Source organism: Acinonyx jubatus, chromosome B2 (assembly GCF_027475565.1).
Source record: "Acinonyx jubatus isolate Ajub_Pintada_27869175 chromosome B2, VMU_Ajub_asm_v1.0, whole genome shotgun sequence".
NCBI classification, from domain to species: domain Eukaryota; kingdom Metazoa; phylum Chordata; class Mammalia; order Carnivora; family Felidae; genus Acinonyx; species Acinonyx jubatus.
The window spans coordinates 118,647,353-118,669,428 of record NC_069385.1 but is presented as its reverse complement, the minus strand read 5'-3'; the positions used below and the strand labels follow the sequence as shown (position 1 = coordinate 118,669,428).

The window sequence follows — 22,076 nt, the reverse complement described above, 5'->3', positions numbered from 1 at the left end:
GATCTTATGGATTGAATAGTCATTGAGAGAGGAATGAAGATTGTGATTCCTAAAGTTCATGCCACAAGAATAGAGTAACTGCAGTTGCCTCAAGGACTCTTGTCCAGATGCAGCTTTCCTAGCAAAATCTCCTCACATTATAGATTTGCTACCAGAGGTCAGTAGAATTTTTTAAAAAGCAGTAGAACTTCTTCAGAGTGGTACTTGAAATACCCAAACGTTTAGGGATGGGGCACTGGGGGAATTCCTAGCTCTGACGGACCTACAGTCTGAAAGCTGTTAGTACTGTCAGACCAATCACTGACTCTGAATCCAAAACATGTCTGAAAAACCAATTCCTCTCACATTTAAAAAAGTTTAATGCACTTTTAAATTTAATTTTACAAAAAAGTTACATAAGTGTAGAAACAATCACTAAGAGCAACCATGAGTTTTTGAAAATGATAAAAATTACAATAAATTGATTCTACTGTGGGGTTTAGCTCGTAGGCGTGAAGTGCCAAGAAGAGCTACAAGCACGGGTGAAACTCACACCAGCTGACTAGCAAACCAGAGCCGATGCTGCACTTGGGGAATCAGGAAAATCACGAATGTGTGTTAATGCACTTCCACTCCTCCCAGGACCCCAGAGAGTGCACTCACAGAGATAGCCAGGCATGACTATCTACCTACCAACTCACCCCCCCCTCCCCCCCCATTTGCACCCTCTTGCCCTGCCAAACTTCTCAGGTTCTTGTATTCCACCCTCCATGCCACTCTGAAGCAGGCTACTGTAGTTCCTCATGTCACCGGTAGATGGCAGGCTTGTCAAGAACGGGGATTTCAGTAGGCTCAACGACTATGGAGTGAGGGAGGCTGTACAGAGTTGCGTCCTAAAACATCCCAGATTTTAACTTCCAACCTCTTCTTCTCATAAATTGTGTGGAACGGGGCAAGTGTAGGAAACTTGCTGCTGCCCAGTATGCTTCAGTCTCCTCAGGGCCTCAGCAAAATTGGTGACTGAAGATAGGGATCATGAAGAAACACCTAAATAAGCAGAGATTAACAATGGGGGGGGGGGGGGGGGAGGGCGGGAAGGGGAGGGATTCAACAGTGGTTGGAGAAATTAGGCACCTTTCCAGGGTAAATTCTATCTTTTGCTCCAGTACTGCCGCACTTTCATTCTGGAACCAGTTCTAGCTTCTGACTTCCGTTGCAGCTCCTGCTGCTCCCATTACCAGTAGCTGCAGAGCATGGCCCAAAGTCTTCTATCTGAAGACCTTCTGCTTCACGTCCCTTCCCTCGTTGGCTACTTTTAACAGCCGCACTATGCTGTATTGTGTGACAGTCCTCCATTTGTTCAACCAGTCACTTGTAATGGGTACCTGGATTGTTTTCAGTCTTTTCCTGTTGCACATAATTTTGCATGAAAAGCTCCACATGCACCTTGGGCAGCTGTCACTGTAGTAGGCTGAGAAGCAATAAAACAAAATAAGTGAGAGAGATGGCAGACAACTTTGTCAGGAATAGTGGAGCTCCCTCAAACCCTAGCATGCACCCTGGCACATTGGGGCCAATCTTAGAGTCAGTTTTTTTTATGGACTATGGACTCTGACTTTCTGCACCAATATTGCTCCAATTTGCCAAAGCCACTTACCTTAACATTTGCTGAGCATGTGGGTAGTGCCACCTTCCTTCTTAGATTTCAGGGGTGAAAGATGCCTCCAGAACTTGAATACTATCCAAAGAACAGGCCTCTCTCTTAGGGAAACTCACAACAAGGTACCAAACCCTTCACGAAAGAAAAAGAGAATGTATATCTGAGTGTCCCATCTCTTCTCCAGTGTCTCTTGCTTTTTGGTACTGGATCCCTGGTGACACCTATTCTTACAATTTCAGATTTGAGGTCTGAACAGGCTGGGTGGGGATGGGAGCCATCAGCAGCCCTATCACCTCCCTTCCTTCTAATCTCACCACTAGCCGTTGCACATTCATCCTGGCTTGAAACTTTATCTTTGTACCTTTGCTAGGTGGGAGCCAGCTTACAGCAGATGTTCTGAGTCTGTGCAGTTTGATTAAGTATCTGATTGTCACGTTGACTTTCCCTCTTGTTTTCTGACACACATACCAAGCTCTGCATAAAAGCGGGTATGAATTTCTAGCTGCTGGCTATGACCATCCATTGCTTTGCCATCTTGTCCATGGCAAAGACAGGTGCTGTAGCTGGATATGTGGACTTCTTTCCCCACACATGACATCAATTTCACAGAAGCTTGACAGAAAGCTGCAATAGGAAAGGAGTGCTATTGAAACCAACCTGGCGCACACGAGGACAGTATAATCAGTGTCTGATTGTTTAATGATGCACTGGTTGTTTAATAATTATGCTTGTGCATGATCCATGTGTGGCATGGTGCAAGCAGAAATGAATGGAACATGCCACCACCATTCATGTGGGGTCACCATCAGGACTCACACCAGGGGCTGTTAAAGCTCCTACCCAAGACTAGATCTTCCGGATGATGGACAATACATGCCCAAAGGGATAAGGGGTAGATGCACCCCAATGTTTATAACAACGCTATTAACAATAGCCAAATTATGGAAAGAGCTCAAATGTCCATTAACTAATGAATGGAAAATACATACACAATGGAATGTTACTCAGGGATCAAAAAGAGTAAAATCTTGCCATTTGCAACAACAACAACAAAAGGAATAGAGGGTGACATAGAAAATGACATGGACTGTTTGTTGAGGTAGGAACATAGATTATTAATATGTGATCTTTTCTCTTTTTTTAATTTAAATTCACGTTAGTTAACATATACTGTAGTATTGGTTTCAGGAGTAGAATTTAGTGATTCATCACTTACATATAACACCCACTGCTTATCACAAGTGCCCTCCTTAATACCCATCACCCATTTAGCCCATCCCCCACCCCCACCCCTCCAGCAACTGTCAGTTTGTTCTCTGTATTTAAGTCTCTTATGGTTTGCCTCCTTCTCTGTTTTTACCTTATTTTATTTATCCTTCTTTTCTCCTACGTTCATCTGTTTCCTTTCTTAAATTCCACATATGAGTGAAATCATACGATAGTCATCTTTCTCTGATTGGCTTATTTTGCTTAGCATTAATACACTCTAGTGTATTATTCACGTAGATTTTTGAAAAGACATGAAGTAAATCAGGTATTTTCACTCTAGAAATGTGAGCGTAACATTGTCATTTCTGAGACCTCCTCCATTTCCCCTTCAATCAAAACACTTGCAACTTGTTTAAAATCAGCCTTTTTACCCCATTTAGCTGAAGTTTTCTGTTTATTCCATACCCTATTGCATGTCTCTACTCCCTCCCCTCTTTCTTGTTCCTTATGATTCCAAGGCAATTTAAGGATGGTTCTGTCTTCCATGGGTCTAAGAGCTTTACTTCTCAGTCTGCACTATCCACTGTTGGGCCATTTCAATTTTCTGGTGGCCGGGATAAAGATGGGGTAAGGAAGAGGAGCCTATGGATATCCCCAGATGTGACCCAGGCAGTGGCCTGTTCCCATAGTTGGTGCCATCTCCAGGCTGCTTTGCATAAGTCTACAAGAGTCATCTGCTGGATCTGAGCCTTGCCTGGGAAGCGAGCTGTAAACTTTACTTTTCTGTAGACAAAGTTTCCATTCCATAATGACAAATGAATTTGTATAGTTGAGTTTTAGTTATAGTTTAAAAAATTAATCCTGTGTGAATTGTGTCATCCATAATATTTTCTACCTGCTATTTATTTATAGGTAATGAATGAAAGAGATGGAGGTTTTAGGAAAAGCAGGGTATGGATTAAAGAGGTCACTAACCTCTAGAAGGAATAATCACTTTTTGTAGCAAGTTGTTCTGGACTTAGGCTGTTTCTCTTTTCCTTCCCACACTGAATTGATGGGTGATTGCAGCTGTCTCAGTACTGTGTTCATTGACTGGTTTCAACCCCCATCATGTACATTCCCCCTGCCTTCTGAAATGCTCAGCTGGACAAGACCTTTAAGTAAAAAAATATGAAGCAGGTATAGAAAAAGAATGTATGGAGTGAAAGAAAGAAGGGAAGAAGGGAGGAGGAAAAGATGGAAGGAACGAGGGAAGGAAGCAAGATTTGGAAGGAAGGAAGGAAGGGGAGAGAAAGGGAGGAAAAGTAAAAGGGGTCAAAAGGAGAAAGAAAGGGAATGGGGGATAAAATAAAACAATTCTAATTTTTAATAGTTTCCAAAAAATTCTTACAATGGTGCCTATTTTCATACACAATATAAAAATATACCAATTCCCTGTAAACCCCTACTCCTATGATGTCAGAGAGAATGCCATTCATATCTACTCACCAGATGAATGTGTCCTTCACCTTTTGCTGTCTGATCATTCACCATCTTCTACATCCCAGCAAGCCAATCAAGGGTGAATTATGCAGTATGATCCTCTTCTAATACAGAGTCCAAGGGTACAAACCCCTACCAAATTTGTTGGAGATCATGATTATACAGATTTATTGGCCCAGATGATGGCCCGGTACCAGCCATGACTCTAAAGCCACTGGGTTTGCGTCACAACTCAGGTTATAAAGCCTGGTTAATTAAATAAAACTCATTGAAAATTTTGCAGAAGATTGAAATTATAGCTCCAGGAACCACTAGTGGAACTGTATGGATCTCAGAGATAGGAAAAGAAGCACCTAGTGCACAGCCACATTAGAAAATGAACTTCATATAGGAACCTCAGGATCTAGCAGCTGCTCTCAGCATAAGTGGGCGAGGTCCCTGCAGCTCCTTAGAGGAAGAAGTAAAGGATCTTTTGCTCCAAAGGAAGTATACATTGCCCTCATTCCGTATCCATATTGCACACCCTGAAGGAGGCCTCGCAAACTACTCAAATGCAAGTACACTCTTTGGTTGCGGTTATTACTCTTACTATGTAGTGCAGGATAATAAGATTGATACTAGACCCCGTGTGTCTAACACTCTCTCAGGAAGTGTGCTGAAACACATTCAGCAGGGACACAACTGCACTACAGGATGGCTGAGCATCAAGCACTTGCCTGCCTGGTTGGAAGGATTTCAGCCTGTGTGTCATGGATTCTGGCCATAGAGTCTGACCAAGTTCACTTTCTTCTGCATTAAATGGTACCAATGGAAGTGATGCCCAAATGAATCAGTTTGTCCTTATACCACTCTCAAATTATATCCCAAGCATAAAGGCTCTCCCAGCATGACCAAATCAGACCCATCTGGCTGGTCAATTTGTATTCTAATATTTTTACTATAAGTTTAATGGATGAGGCCTGGATTGTAAAGCTGGCATCCATAAATGTCCCTATAATTAGCTTATCAATGTGTTCAGAATCTATATTATTTTTTATTAAAAAACTTTCTTTAGGATTAGTGGTTATTTATTTATTTTTAATTTACATCCATGTTAGTTAGCATATAGTGCAATAATTATTTCAAGAGTAGATTCCAGTGATTCATCTCCTGTGTATAACACCCAGTGCTCATCCCAACAAGTGTCTTCTTTAATGCCCCTGACCCATTTAGCCCATCCCCCCCACCCACAACCCCTCCAGGAACCCTGTTTGTTCTCTGTTTAAGAGTTTCTTGTGTTTTGTCCCCCTCCTTGTTTTTATATTATTTTTGCTTCCCTCCCCTTATGTTTTTCTGTTTTGTATCTTAAATTCCTCATATGAGTGAAGTCATATGATATTTGTTTTTCTCTGACTAATTTCACTTAGCATAATATCTTCCAGTTCCATCCACGTAGTTGCAAATGACAAGATTTCATTCTTTTTGATTGCTGAGTAGTTTTCCATTGTGTATATATACTACATCTTCTTTATCCATTCATCTGTTGGTGGGAATTTGGGCTCTTTCCATACTTTGGCTATTGTCGCCAGCGCTGCTATGAACATTGGGGGGCATGTGCCCCTCTGAAACAGCACACCTGGATCCCTTGGATAAATACTTCATGGCACAATTGCTGGGTCATAGGGTAGTTCTATTTTTAATTTTTTTTGGAACCTCCACACTGTTTTCCAGAGTGCCTGCACCCATTTGCATTCCCACCAGCAGTGCAAAAGAGAGCCTCTTTCTCTGCATCATTGCCCACATCTGTTGCTGCCTGAGTTGTCAATGTTAGCCATTCTGGCTGGTGTTAGGTGGTATCTCATTGCGGTTTTAATTTGTATTTCCCTGATGATGAGTGATGTTGAGCATTTTTTCATATGTTTGCTAGCTATCTGGATGTCTTATTTGGAAAAGTATCTATTCATGTCTTTTGACCATTTCTTCACTGGATTATTTGTTTTTAGGGTGTTGAGTTTGATAAGTTCTTTATAGATTTTGGATACTAATGCTTTATCTGATATGTCATTTGCAAATATTTTCTGCCATCCCATTGGTTGCCTTTTAGTTTTGCTGACTGTTTCTGTCTCTGTGCAGAAGCTTTTTATTTTGATAAGGTCCCAATAGTTCATTTTTGCCTTTGTTTCCCTTGCCTCCAGAGACGTATTGAGTAAGAATTTGCTGTGGCTGAGGTCAAAGAGGTTTTTGCCTGCTTTCTCCTCTAGGATTTTTATGGCTTCCTATCTTATGTTTATGTCATTCATCCATTTTGAGTATATTTTTGTGTATGGTGTAAGAAAATGGTCCAGGTTCATTTTTCTGCATGTCGCTGTCCAGTTTTTCCAGCACCATTTGCTGAAGAGACTGTCCTTATTCCATTGGATATTCTTTCCTGATTTTTTCAAAGATTAGTTGGCCATATGTTTGTAGGTCAATTTCTGGGTTCTGTATTCTGTTTCATTGATCTGAATGTCTGTTTCTGTGCCAGTACCATGCTGTATTGATGATTACAGCTTTGTAATACATCTTGAAGTCTGGGAGTATGATGCCTCCAGGTTCAGTTTTCTTTTTCAATATAGCTTTGGCTATTAGGGGTCTTTTCTGGTTCCATACAAATTTTAGGATTATTTGTTCTAGCTCTGTGAAGAATGTTGGTGTTATTTTGATAAGGATTGCATTGAATATGTAGATTGCTTTGGTAGTATAATCCATGAACATGGAATATTTTCTATTTGTGTGTGTGTGTGTGTGTGTGTGCATGTGTCATCTTCAATTTTTTTTTCATAAGCTTTCTATAGTTTTTGGTGTATATATATTTTTTAACCTTTTTGGTTAGGGTTATTCCTAGGTATTTTATGGCTTTTGGTGCAATTGTAAATGGGATTGATTCATTATTGTTGTATAGGAATGCAACTGATTTCTGTGCATTGATTTTATATCCTGCACATTCGCTTTATTCATGGATCAGTTCTAGTAGTTTTGTGGTGCAGTCTTTTGGATGTTCCATATAGAGTGTCATGGCATCTGCAAAGAGTGAAAGTTTGACTTTCTCCTTGTCAATTTGGATGTCTTTTATTCCTTTGTATTGTCTGATTGCTGAAGCTAGGACTTCCAGTACTATGTTGAATAACAGTGGTGAGAGTGGACATTCCTGTCGTGTTCCTGACCTTAGGGGGAAAGCTCTCATTTTTTCCCCATTGAGAATGATATTAGTGGTGGGTCTTCTGTATATGATCTTGAGGTATGATCCTTCTATCCCTACATTCTTGAGGACTTTTATGAAGAAAGGATGCTGTATTTTGTCAAATGCTTTCTCTGCATCTATTGAGAGGATCATGTGGTTATTGTTCTTTCTTTTATTAACGTGATGTATCACATTGATTGTTTTGTGGGTATTGAACCAGCCCTACATCCCAGGTATAAATCTCACTTGGTCTTGGTGAATAATTATTTTAATGTATTGTTGGATCCAGTTGGATAGTATTTTGTTGAGGATTTTTAAATTTCTTTAATGTTTATTTATTTTTGAGAGAGAGAGAGAAAGAGAGAGAGAGCTGGGGAGGAGCTGAGAGAGAGGGAGACACAGAATCTGAAGCAGGCTCCAAGCTCTAAGCTGTCATCCCAGAGCCCAATTCAGGGCTCAAACCCACAAACTGTGAGATAATGACCTGAGCTGAAGTTGAACACTTAACTGACTGAGCCAACCAGGTGCCCCTCGAGAATATATATTATTAATGGAGTCCCCACAAAATGAGGTCATGGACACTGCATTCTCCTTTGCAAGGTACACCCCTGCTGATCCAATGGAGCTCACTGAGACTGCTCATGTAGCAGTAGAGCCCATACCTGTGGTTCCATCCTGGGCCAGGCCTCTAGCACATATACTCAGAATTCAGCACCAGCCTGACACTTATACCCTTCATTGATCTCTTCATGGAAAGGCCACCCTCCGCCAGGTTGGCCTCCACCACTCCCAAGCACACCAACTCCACAGACAACATCACCCTTTCCTGAGAGCTTACTGCTGGAGATGATTTGACCTCAGATGGCCACACCACAACCCAAGAGAACAACAAGGAAGACAATGTGCCCCAAACTTGTGGGACATTGGAATTTTTTCCTCTAATTTTTTCCCACACAAGGAGGGAAATGATTATATTAACTGTCAACCTGGAGGCTTATTTGCAAACATGCCTCCAAATGATTGACAATGAGGACCCAAGAGAGTACTTTTTTTTTTTTCTGAAAGAGCTAAGCACTTGCCTCAGAAAGCTAACCTTTAGCAAAATGCTTGTAAACCATAAGTCCCCTGCCATCTGCCTGGAAGGACTAAACAGCATTTCATCTTTATGTCAATGAAGCCAAACAATGTATTCTAAACCATCCTAGTTACATAAGTACTTCCTCACAATACCCCCAGTTTGACCTGCTCAACTCCGTGATCAGGGACCTCTCCATGCTGTTTTCACTGCTAAATGTACTGGATTACAGCTTTGCTTTCCACCTAACACCTCCACAACATATTCTGTTCCTCATTTTGTTTCCACCACCACTACCGACACCTCCTCCAGGCTTGAATTTACCACCTGCACTCCTCTCCACATCTTACCCATATACCCCTCCCTATTGTCCAACACAACCCTGCCTTACAACCAAATTGGCCACATCCAACCTGACAAATATATTCATAGAAACCTCTGAGCCTTGCAAAGTAAATGATGCTGGGTCTGTCACCTCGCAGTGGCTGACCTACAGCCAACTTCTGGCCCTAATTGCTGACCAAATTCCTTAAACAAAACATCTTCAACAATAATATATTTTTGTTAAGCAAAAATATATATTAATCTGACCAATTAAAAATGAAGACTTTTCCAGCTCTCCTTCCCCCAAACACACACAATATAGGTATATGTATGCAAACACACCTGTATTCTATAAGATCATTCGGAATTAAATAAATTCCACACTTTAGATCTCATGCAATAGAGAATAATATTTAAGAATGCCATTTCTTGACTTTCTTACCTGGACTGTGGAGTAAAATCACTTTCTATTCGTGGAAGAAGAGGTGAAAGGAGGATTCACAGGTGAGGGCAGGCACATTTTCAGAAGATGGAAACAACTTTGCATTGGAATGTCCTACATTTCTGGGATTTGTGCTGGATATGGAGTGGGAAAGATGGCATGTGGAGTTGGAAATGACTTCTGAAAACAAGGTGCCAGAATGTCTAAAATCAGGAGGAGGTTCTGAGTAAGGAGTCAAACCATTAATTGGTCATGTGGGGACAGCTGTTGAAGGCAAACACTCTTAGTCTTCTGTGGTGAATCTATTCCTTTAGAATTTCTCAGTTATCGAGTTCAGCTTGTGCCTTTTAGAACAGAACTTGGGTACTATAAAACAACCTGACTATAGATGTTCAAATCATAACAATGGAAACTGGTTGGATGGCAGGGAAATATTCTGAGATGTGGGTCCTAAATTACCAACCTCCCCTGCCCCAACACATACACATACACATACACATACACATACACATACACATACACATATACACACTTGTGGCCTTGGGTTCCATGTGAAACTTATCTCATTTCTAGGCCTTACTTACCTATTACCCCCAAATACTCCTCTGGTTCTAGGTTTGGTACTGTGAAGGAACCAGAGATAAGGTGTACATATTTGCATTTAGTAATTTAAGGAAAAATTCCCATTAGCTTCTATGTCTTGTCTGTATCACAAGTAATAGAAGTAAGAGTATTACATTTCTCAGGCTCTTTTTGTGCAAGATCTGAACGTGGTCTACATGCTGCCAGTAAAAGTTAGTATTATGAGATTTGGGAAGTGGCAGGTAGGTTGAAGCTATCTCATGTGGTAGACATAAGAGTTTCACACACAGGAGTCTTGGCAACAGCCTTGTGTTTCCAAGACAGTCCTTTCCTTGGGGCTCTAGAGGAGACAGTTTCCTGACCTCCTGGATTTAGGGGTACACACTGACTTTTGCTCCTCCAGTCTTCCTAACACTTTAAAGGTATAAGTCCTTGTAATACAGGAGAATTGTAACAAACGATTCTGTTTAAAGTGTCTATAGGGACTTCTATTTACAGACTGAATTCTGACTAGTACAGTGGCTCCTCACCATTTGATGTCACCGAAAAGAACTCACTCAGGTGCCCTCAGAAATCCCCTCAGACTAAGGAAGCTAGAGTATAGGAAGAAAACAGGAGACCATGAGTAGTGTCTGGATAGGAACATCTCTCTTGTCACAGGGAGAGGGAAATGAAAGTATTTTCTAACATCTCCCAATTTGGTAATCTCATGAGGAGAACCAATCAGCATTCTAGAACTAAGCAATATCATAAGTTGCTGAGCAACACCTTAGTTTGAAAGTGCTGTTATGACATTTAAGATATTTTTCTGTAAATTGTCTTTGAGTTTACCATATATTCATTGAGCAACTTATAAAAACCAAAGAGTATGACAGCCAGCAAAGGGCAGTCATAGAGAAATTATATTTGTTTTGACCTCTGAGGAGGAGATGACAAGCCTAAATCATAGGACCAGACTCTCAGCAGAGACTGATACTGTAGAACTCTCATCTGGACCATTCCTTTGCCTCCAGGAAGTGTATTTCTTAACAATTTTAGGGCAAAACTGCTGTGGGTCTCTTCTAAGTGATCTAGAAGTCAGTGGTAGAGGATGTTCAAAGCCCTCGTATATGATCAGATAATCAGTAATGTGTAGAGTTTTTTCTCTCATGATTTGTGAAGGCAGCAGTGGGTGGATATCTTATCCAGCAGTGGATAAGACATTAGCACAACAGTATAGACAATCTGCCCAGAGTATATGTGTCATGACTGATAATAACAGTGAACTCACCATCTGGTGGTCTGCCTCACTGACAGTTCTCTCTTTATTGAAAGTATTCAGATTCTAGCCCTTTCTATGTATGGCTTAATTTTCCTTCCTACGGCACTGTATGTCCAGAAACATGAGGGCCAGAGTGTGTTAACTTTCAGGTTTCTCAATGGTGAGCATCAAAATAAATTCTTAGAATCAGAACTGCAATAATTTATGACATGAGGAGAACTTTCATAATGTTATGACATGAGGAAAGTTATGGTAAAGCCCTCCTGCAGGTTATTATCTCTATTGCCCCCAGTAAAATAAGCTTTGCCCAATTTACTCCACCCTATGCATCACCTTGATTCCTCAAATGAGGTGTATCCCCAGCGGTCCACTCCAGTCTCAGGTCATATTTAGTACGGTGGGGATTAGGAAAAGGTACCCCCCCCCCTTACAGTCCACTGCTTCCAGTAACCATTACCTATGACATCTCTTCCATCCCTCTCCAGCTAGAGGACACCAGAGTTCCCCACTGATGTTCTGTAAATATAGTACAGTGCCAGGGATTCCCAGCTTTTGGGCTGAGTTGTCCATCTGGGAGTCTAGGAAACTGGAGAAGAATCCTGAAGCAATAAGAAGCTTTTTAAGTGAAGCTCTGTCACCCAGTACTGTCAAGAATCAAGTATTCTCCATAGCATGACAATTTACCTTCTCTTTAGATGATTTGTTGTCCCTTAAATAACTCCCCAGCTATCACAGCACAGAGGCATAATTTGTCACTAATTGTCACACAGGGTGTTTCCATAGATTTTATTCTCAGTGCTTCAGGTACATCTGTTTCTAGAACTTATATTGGGATGAAACAGTCTATGGCTGAATGTACAACATTCTCAAAAACTTGAGTTTTTGCTCTTTTTGTTTGTTTTGATTAATTGATTAAAACTTTATTTCTGTATCTAATGAACAAAGTGTTTCCTTTCCTGACCCTTTACAAGAGCTCTTTCCTTAGCAACAGATGTGTCATCTCAAAAGTTTTTCTGATTGGCTTCAGCTCAATTTATTTGAATTTTAATCAGTCAGACTCTATCATACCTTACATTCTCTTTTCCTTTATTCTTGTCAGTTCTACCCCACTCTTAAGCTCTACTGACCCCTATAAAATCGCCAAAGAAGAAAATGGCCGTAAGTAGAGTCCCAGTGCTAGGATTTTTCATCATGGCTTTACTGATGGGTCCTCAGGAATCATTGGCTATCAAAGGTAAGTGCTAAGAGAAACAAAACTTTGGATATAAGCTCTAAGAACATTCGCGAGATAAACTGTAACTATTTGCAAGACAATCTTTGGGCTGAAGGGAAAGTATGGCAGTCTTCATGTGGTCTAAATCTGAAAGTATAAAAATTATAGTTTGAATATCTTATCATAAATTGAAGCCAGTCACATTTAGTTGAGAGGAACAAAAGCTGAGTATTGATTAATACCATTGACTTTGAGATCAGCCAGACTTGAAGTGAAAATATTTTCTGAGAGGCATTAATGTAAGCTAACGTCTGGGTTTTAATTTCTTTTTCTGGAAAATAAGCAAATTTTAAAATCTCACATAATTTTGTATGATTAAATGAGGAAAAAAATTTGAGAAGTTCTTACCATTGGTTCTTAGCCAAATACATGGTAGTTATGTTTTGGCAATTGAATCCTGTCAGCATATTTTAAGCACATTGTACTGAAGATCACCAGAAAGGGAAGTCACCAAAAGCAATTAATCTATCCAAGGGAGGGTAAGGGCAGGTATGTATGCTGATACAAAATGCATTTAACTTACTTCCTCTTGGGAGAGGGATATCCCCTTCACCCCTTCAGTAGATTTTACAGTGATCTATGGTCACTATCATTTAGTGATTTTCACAAAAGAGTAGAACAATGAGTAAGAATATGGAGATTCTGCTATTATTCTCTGTCATCTCCACATGAAATGTTTACTTCTGTGAAAATGTATTATGAAAAAGTATCCTTCACTCAGACTGATCCCACAGAGGGTGGCAGGTACACTGGAAATAAGTAATGTAATAATCCAACTCCAAGACCCATGATAGAAATTTTAAGTTTCTATTGCCTAGAAAGAGCCACATATAGAGATACATACCTTGTAAGATAGAGTCTCTTTCCTTGGGATGGAAGGGGAAGCTAGAGGTGTCTCTGTTCCTTAAATACAAAGCAACTTTAACCCTAAAATGCTTGTTACAAGCCTGATGATGTAATAAGAAATTACTTACTTTGCTTGCCTCATTTAATTCCAAAGACAAAGCCAAGGTAGAAGCAAAACCACAGGAAAGTATAGTAGGAAAATAACATGAGTAGATAAATTAATCAATTCAAGGTTACTAAGTAGCTGAATAAGAATTAAAGATTTAATTTGATTCCACAGTTCAGAACCCAGCCTTTTAAACAGTTTTCCCCTCTTCTTATATTACAATGTTCTGAGAGATGCCCTAGAATTCTTGTCTAAGTATATTTAATTGCCAGGAAAATGCAGTGAGTGAACAATTCTCTTTCAGGAGCTGCTGCTGTATTTCCAAATAGGGAGTCATTTCTCAGCTAGTAACATGGAGCCAAACAACGGCTTCACAAGACTCGGATTTTCAGCCCTCATTTCCTTCAATCCACCCTCTCTAACTCTGCCCCTTTATTTCTGCCCTCCAGCTGTGTTCAACATGGATGTCTTCCACCTGACCCTCATCTTCAGACTCATCCCTGCCCTCCATCACTCCTTCACTCCATATAGCTCCACTCCATATTGTTCCACTGCCCCTGCCAACATGTTTGTCTCACATCCTGGATTCTTTTTTCTCTCTTCCACCTTTCTTCTCCCACCCTAACACCTTTCCTGCCTTTTCAGAGGAGCATGTGATCATCCAGGCTGAGTTCTATATGAAGCCTGATTCATCAGGCGAGTTTATGTTTGACTTTGATGGTGATGAGATTTTCCACGTGGATATGGAAAAGAAGGAGACAGTGTGGCGGCTTGAAGAATTTGGACGTTTTGCCAGCTTTGAGGCCCAGGGTGCCTTGGCCAATATAGCTGTGGACAAAGCTAACCTGGACATCTTGATAAAGCGCTCCAACAACACCCCAAACACCAATGGTAACTTCTACACCGCTAGACATTGGAATCCTAACGTTGAAACAGATGCTTTGGCTTGTGTTACATTTTTGTGATTGACTTTCCCTCCCAGGGGCCTAGAGTTGCTATCAGCAAGCCCCTACGTCTCATGCCAAAGGCCCAAGAACAGTATATAAGTTTATTCCTTTCCTGATGTGCTCACATCTTATCCTCACCATGCACAGTCACTTACACTGTGAGTCATTGCTCCAAATCTATGCCAGGAGAGACAGGAATAAAATTATACCCATTACTTAAAATATCCCAATATATATTATACCATAACATTGGTTCCAATTCATGAGGGAGAGTATCAGAGATAGGTATCTGAGACTGTGGCATAGATTCTCAGGCACATTTCCAATTGCTTTTTCAAAAGCTGCAGTGGGAGGGAGAGGGTATAGCCTAAGCAGGGAGGCCTAATTTCTGTCATGCGTCCCCAGAACCTCCCGAGGTAACTGTGCTCTCAAACAGCCCTGTGGAACTGGGAGAGCCCAACATCCTCATCTGTTTCATCGACAAGTTCTCCCCACCAGTGATCAATGTCACGTGGCTTCGAAATGGAAAGCCTGTCACCACAGGAGTGTCAGAGACCGTCTTCCTGCCTCGGGAAGACCACCTTTTCCGCAAGTTCCACTATCTCCCTTTCCTACCCTCGACAGAGGATGTCTATGACTGCAAGGTGGAGCACTGGGGTTTGGATGAGCCTCTTCTCAAGCACTGGGGTATGGACCATCTTCAGTCTCCTTCATTCTATGGTTTCCTCCCGTGATGCATGTGTCTGGTGCTTAGGGACCCAGAGTACCCTAACACATCCATAACAATTCCTTGTCTTATCCCATTATTCAGCTACCCCCATTTGTTAATTTGCATTCCTTTCATCCACCATTCTGTCTTCCTCTTATTTAATTGTTTAGTAACTATTCATTTGACTAAACACTCTACATTTGGTTCTAGGTGCTACTCCATATGACTGTCATTACTTCTGTACCGTACTCTGTTTTGTTTTCCCCAGAGTTTGATGCACCAACCCCCCTCCCAGAGACAACAGAGAATGTGGTGTGTGCCCTGGGCCTGATTGTGGGTCTGGTGGGCATCATTGTTGGAACCATCTTCATCATCAAGGGCATGCGCAAGGTTAATGCTGGTGAACGCAGAGGGCCTCTGTGAGGCATCCACAGGTGGGTGTCATGTGGTCAGAGGAAGACATATATGGAGTTTTCCAAGGGTAGGAAACAGAATGGAGAAAAGGATGTGTGATGTCTTTAACAGAAAATGACAGGAAAGTCATGGTTCTTGATTTATCTTTGCTGGACAGAATCAGACTTTGGCATCATCTGGTATGCCAAGGTTTTAAGATCCCATATTCTTTCGCATACATGTACACCTAGACCACAAATTCAATCTTGGAAGTTATCTTTACTACCTAAGACCATTGATGCACATAATACTTCTAAACCAAATGATCTAGGAAGGATTTGGGCACTTCTGGTTTATATTTTCTGAAGCGGTACATCAGTTCAGAAACATTTCCAGAGGTTGGCTCTTGTGGGGTTAAGATAAATTCACTGGATGAAATGAAAATCCCTTGAAGGCCATTGCCTGTTTTTATTTCTGTAATCTGAAAAGTGGTGTGGAAACTTCCAAGAGAACGTAAGCCATGGTCTGCTCATTCATGCTTACTTGGAGAGTAGGGGATGCAGTTCATGTTGGAAAGGTTATATTTACTAGATTGTATTTACTATTACTTGGGTTAGATGAATATTAAGACACTTTTCCAAATCAGGGTTGCCTGAGTGGCTCAGCAGGTGAGTGTCCAATTCTGGATTTCAGCTCAGGTCATGATCTCAGGGTCATGGGATTGAGCCCCACAGCAGGCTACAGGCTGAGTGTGGAGCCTGCTTGGGATTCTCTCTCTCTCTCTCTCTCTCTCTCTCTCTCTCTTTCTCTCTCCCTCTACCCTTCTTCTCCACTCATGCTCTCTCTCTCTCTAAAATGAAAAATATTTATATTTTATTATTTTTTAATGTTTTATTTATTTTTGAGAGACAGAGAGAGAGAGAGAGCATGCACGAGAGGGTCAGAGAGAGAGGGAGACACAGAATCTGAAGCAGTCTCCAGGCTCTGAGCTGTCAGCACAGAGCCTGATGCAGGGCTCAAACTGGTGAACTGTGAGATCATGCCCTGAGCTGAAGTTGGATGCTTAACTGACAGAGCCACCTAGGCGCCCCATAAAAACAAACAAACAAACAAACAAACAAACAAACAAATAAAAAATGTAAAGAGACTTTTCCAAATGAAAGGATCAAGGGAGAAAGGAAGGAATCTGAAAAGAGAGCTTGAAGTATTCATCTTAACACTTTAGTAACTATGTGTGTCCTGCTACAGGCAATGGCATTTCCTAAAGAGAAGATCAATGAAGAAATTTGTGCTTTAATAGCTTCATGAGCCCAGCAATACTCCAATTGTGCACCTCACAGAAGACAACTTTTCTCCAGCATTTTCAGCCCTTTAGCTATTCTAAGAATAATGATGCCTTCCTGATCTGTCCAGACTCTGACATCTAGTTATTCCCTGATTGTTGCCCCTTCTTGGGTATGTTTTCCTCCATTTTCTATCTTCATTTTAATATCACCATGTAATGCCTCTGGAATAGATCCTAGAAGATCCTTTCTCTATTATGGAACCTTTTGAATGTTCAATATAGACATCATTTCTACATTTATTGCTTGGGTTTCTTCAAACTGTAATTGTGATTTTTTGAGCACAATAAACTTTTGATGAGTCTGAGATGAAGTTTTGGTGTCTAAACCAGTTCTTCATAGGGACTAGGAAATATATGTGATTCTTTCTTCCTGAAATGTGTTAATGTTGAATGTGTGTGATAAATTCTGTAAGTAATCAGAAATATCTAGGTTCATTAGGACCATGCCTCACTTGTAGCATCCATAAGCAATCCAATTGCTGTGGTCCAGTCCCCCTAGGAAAACCCTGGAGTAGAGTTTGTTGGGAGATCTCTACTTAGCAATGGTTTCAGAATCTGATTTTGGTTCTTGAGTCCCTAAGTTAATAACATATCTGGATCTCTGGTAGGATGAATGTGGAAGCCTAGGGTTCAGCGTTAGATAATAAGTGAGACTGATGATGAGGAGCAGATGGGAGTGGAGTGGGGAGACAATAGAGGAGGATTCATATACTTTACAGTATTACGTATCAATTACACCCCGTCCAGGTTTAATGAAAAATAGGATCGAACGTTGTGGATCAACATTACCCATTTTATTGACATAGTCTTGGATGCCTATTTCATTTCCAGGAGAATGGTCTGACTTCTTCCTAGAATAGTCTTGGATTGGATATGTATCCCTGAGTAGAAAAATCAAGTAAAAAGTGGGAGTTTGGGCAGAACATGACATTAAAATGGAAGGAAAAAATATTTAAGACACAGGGGGATATTGCTCATTTATCTGTGAAACTATTACTTGATCTTTATTTCTAAATGGCTAGCAGAGCCTACCCAAAACCATAAAGATTAATTATCCTGACAGTTTGTCAGAGTGGCAAATAAGGGATGTTGCATTGATGTCAACTTGGGGTTCATCTTGCTATACATTCACTAGCTGTGTATTCACTGATACCTTACTTAATTCAACCTACCTGATTCCTTTCACGAATATACTGGTGGGAATTTTTATCATACTGAGTTATTGTAAAAATTAAAGGAAAACTGCAAGAAGAGTAATGAGGTACCACACTTAGTGGTAATAATGTTGCAAAAGTGATCAATTCTATTATTTTTTTCTCAGAATTTCTACAGCCCGATGATAAAAATCTCAGAAAAACCAAAGCAAGATGACTTTGATGGGTAGCAAAATAGATCACCCCAAAATATACCACTTAGCCATAAGGATCGTTTTGAACTGATAAGGTGGTCTTGGGTAATACAATTGCTTTAGATTGCTTATTAGCTGAAGAAGGAGGCTGTGCCATAGCAAATACCTCCTGCTGCTCCTGGATCAATGCCTCTAATGTTACAGAAACTCAAATACGGGAAAAAAAAACAAGCTTCTTGGCTAAAACACATTGATACCAACTGGTTTGGTACCTGGGGGTCCCGACTAAGAGACATACTTCAGTCCCTTGGTATTCTCCTGATAGTCATCATGAAGCTACATTCTCTCAAGGCGCTTAAACACATGTTTATAATCACCAGCAGTACATCAGATGGTCTCACTGCACTTGGAGAAGCAGAAATGGCATGAACGGTGAGGTGCAAACACCTTCCACGAACCTGATCTGATAACCTAAGAGTTTCACAGGGAAACAAGAACAACTTAACCCTGATGGTGACAGAGAGGCACTAATACGAAATTTGGTCCACCTCTCATGTGTGCAAGGATGACCAAAATGGGGGAATTGTTGGAGTAATTTTACTAGGAGGCCGTCAGACAGAGATGGCTCCAACATCTTGGTAACTTACATGAGCAAACTGAAACCTAAGCCAGAGTCAGTTCCTTTAAGTGCACTCATACCCCAGCAAAATTCACCAATAGCCAACTGGGATTTTCCAAGTCAGGCCAATGAATAAGGTATAGCCACTCAGGTAATTTCTGTGCTCTGTTTCTGCATCTATTCTATCAAATCCTTTCCCCTAAGCTCCTGTCAGAGAACTTGCACCATTTTGGGGTTGGCACTGCCAGATTTGAATAATTCTCAAAAAACAAAAACAAAAACAAAAACAAAAAACAACTCTTGAAAATTATCTTATGCCTCAGTTTCTCTTTTATCACTTTATAGGACTTACTAAAAACTATCAAGTTTCTGTACCTATGGCTTAAATAATGAAAGCCACATCTTCAGAAATTTGAAAATAGGCATAGGTATTTCTTTTACATAGCTCAATTTTTTTACTATAAATACAGGTACAATAGGAATAGAGTAAAACTTAGACACATGTGGAATAAAAAAGAAAACATCTCTATACTTCCATATACTTCCATACTTTACCTTTGAAGAGTAGTTTTAAGTTTACAGAAAAATTGGGCAGAAAGTACAAAGTCCAGAATTTGCATCTTCCTCCTGCTTCACAAATAGTTTCGCCCTTTATTAACATTTGTCATTAGTGTGTTGCATTTGTTACAATTGATGAACCAACACTGATACATTACTATTCCCTGATGTCCATAGTTTAGATTAGGGTTCACTCTTTGTATTTTTTGCATATATTTACTTTTTATTGAATTTGTTAATGTTACAGAGTCCTTGCACTGCCAAACCATGCCTGAGAATTCAAAGAAAGAGATGATACAGTGGACTGCCTCAGCTACCCAGCATACAGTATATTGAAACTTGATTCATGTGCATTTTTTATAATTTCACAATCTTTCGAAAAGTTATAACAAGAGTTGGAATTTTTTATCTCCCGCAGGCCTTCAGATTTCTAGTATAGTATGCCACTAAATAAAACTTCCACACATTCATCTCAGTTCATTCCTCAATAACATAACCCCTAAACAAAATTTTGCTGGAAAAAAAATGTATACTTTTCAGGGGAAATATGTGGCTCAAGGTCCAAGAGTTTATTTAAGAATTTTGGTTCCCACATGAAGTCTTCAGTTTGACCAAGAATCTCTTGTTTCTTGATTAATCATCCAACCTCTCCTTGGCTGGTTCAGCTACTCACCCCAATACACCAGAGGCCAGGCATCCTGCCTGCCACCTCCAACCACACCATTATGGCTCAGGTGTGGTGGGCAGGTCCTGTCAGGAGATCCTGTCAACTCCCAGGAGCTGATTCCTGCACTGACACTGTCATCAAGACTGAACTCCCATAGGGTTTCCCCCTCCCCCCCCACAGGAACAGTTTTACTCCCTCATTTGCTTCACTCTGGCCAGTAGCAAGTCTGCAACTCTTGCATTTGGCAAAGGGATTTATTATAGAGAAACCCAGACTCTGCACCGAGCGGTCATGCATCACTTTGCAATATTTCTATTGACCCAAAAATACAAAACTAGTAAATTACCAGACTATCTCATTAGATGGAAAAGCTTTTCAGTAATCCTGGGTAGCTTCCTGAAGTCCCTTTAAGGACTAAAAATTACAAGATTAAGCTGTAATTTTTAAAAACAGAAGGGCTATGTCACCTGTCTCTCTCGCCCTGGACTCTTCAAATGAACATAGACATACCAGAAGTTTGAAAACAGAGGTAAGCTGGCACGGTCATTGCATCTGCAGAATGTCCAATACCTTAAAAATTTGGGCACAAGCATGTCTGGTAATCTTTTCAAAGATCTTGTAAGATCTGTGAAAACCTAAGTGGGTTTTAGGTTAAGGTTCTGATCACAATGCTCTGAATTTATAAGGACAGGTCAGTGAATCACGTGGCCTGAGCAGAACCCACACTCTTTCCACTGCAGTTTACTGTACAATGTAGACCTGATTAGAGGAGGCTTTGGCAGCACCTGAAGTAGAGCCCCCCTGCATCCACTGCCCTTTTATTTTGTTCCACTCTAGGGACTGGAAAATTCATGAGATGTGTCACAATCCTAATGCATATTTCAGGTTACTTATTCAACCAAGCAATATGCTCTGTCAAAGAACTTATTCCAAGTCAAAAAAAAAAAAAAAAAAAAAGGATCTGTTCCACATTAGCGGAACAGAAAAAGCACTACCCAAATAAAAAAATCACTAAAAGAAATGAGATCACACCCCTCCTACCCCCTCTCCCACTTGATAGACCCAAGTACGGTTGACTCTAACTTGTGGTTACCTCAGAATACAACTCCCACTTTAAATTATAAAATCACAGCCCTACACAGATTATTGAACACAGTTCTTTTGAGAGCTCCCATTCCAGGAAGTCTAACACAGCCCACTACAGAGTATGCCTTAAGGATGGGGCACAGGACAGGTTAACATTAAGGTCACTTAAATTTTCATCTTTTGCAGCAGATCAGAACCCAGATGGCTGACTTTCTGCAGGATTTCTGATAGGAATCCAGGAGAGCTGGTTTCAAGCTCCACAACCACACTTAACTAGCTGTAACCTTCGCGTTCAGAAGGTGTGATGCACATGAAGTCTGCGCCTAGGGCAGCAACCCTGAGGCAGTCAGCCCTTACCAAGGCTCGGTATTTCCCAGCTTCCTACATGCTTGGCAGAGGACTGCAGGGACTGGGGACTGTGTGGCACTGTAGATTTCTGGTGGGCCTTGCAGTGTTTTCCTCGTTGTGGTTAACCTGGCTCCAGGCGGTGTATACACACCGCTGGTCATCGCTGGTTTCTGTAATGATTATTGCAGCAGGAGGTGCTTGTACTGGAGCGGTTTTACTCCAGGGACCTGAAGATTCTTCTATACCACCATCACCACCTCCACCTTCTTCCCAGTTATCACCTGGATCTTCTCTTTTCTCGTTATCTTCTTCCTTTTCACTTATTGGCATTGCCTGAACTCTGAGGCCACTGTAATCAACCTCTTTTTGCTCAAATTCTTTCCACTCATCTTCATCCTTAATGCTGTCGTGAGACTAATTCCGTTTCGGGCTTAGAGGCCAAGATTGTTAGAAAATTCAGCTCAAAGTGCTGGGCTGAAGTTGGAACACTGAACTACTCAAGAGTCTCAGAGCAGATGTCCCCCGATAAATGCTGCTCTGGGCCTAGCACTTCAGGCCCAGACCTATTTCCACTTGAGGGTGCCTCTGTCTTGGTCACAGTCCCAGCCAGTGACAGGA

The 22,076-nt window shown here is 40.9% G+C and overlaps 1 protein-coding gene and 1 pseudogene across 1 annotated transcript; one reads left to right on the top strand and one right to left on the bottom strand.

Moving 5' to 3' along the window:
* Nucleotides 1-12,279: 12,279 nt before the first annotated feature.
* LOC106989224 (HLA class II histocompatibility antigen, DR alpha chain) lies at nt 12,280-17,143 on the top strand. Its single transcript, XM_027058047.2, has 5 exons — nt 12,280-12,447; nt 14,084-14,329; nt 14,791-15,072; nt 15,363-15,528; nt 16,736-17,143. Exons 1-4 carry the CDS (start codon nt 12,366-12,368, stop codon nt 15,515-15,517), a joined length of 765 nt encoding a protein of 254 aa, XP_026913848.1. The 5' UTR covers nt 12,280-12,365; the 3' UTR covers nt 15,518-15,528; nt 16,736-17,143.
* Nucleotides 17,144-21,456: 4,313 nt separating this feature from the next.
* LOC106989223 (protein CDV3 homolog) lies at nt 21,457-21,859 on the bottom strand (annotated as a pseudogene).
* Between the last annotated feature and the right edge of the window lie 217 nt (nt 21,860-22,076).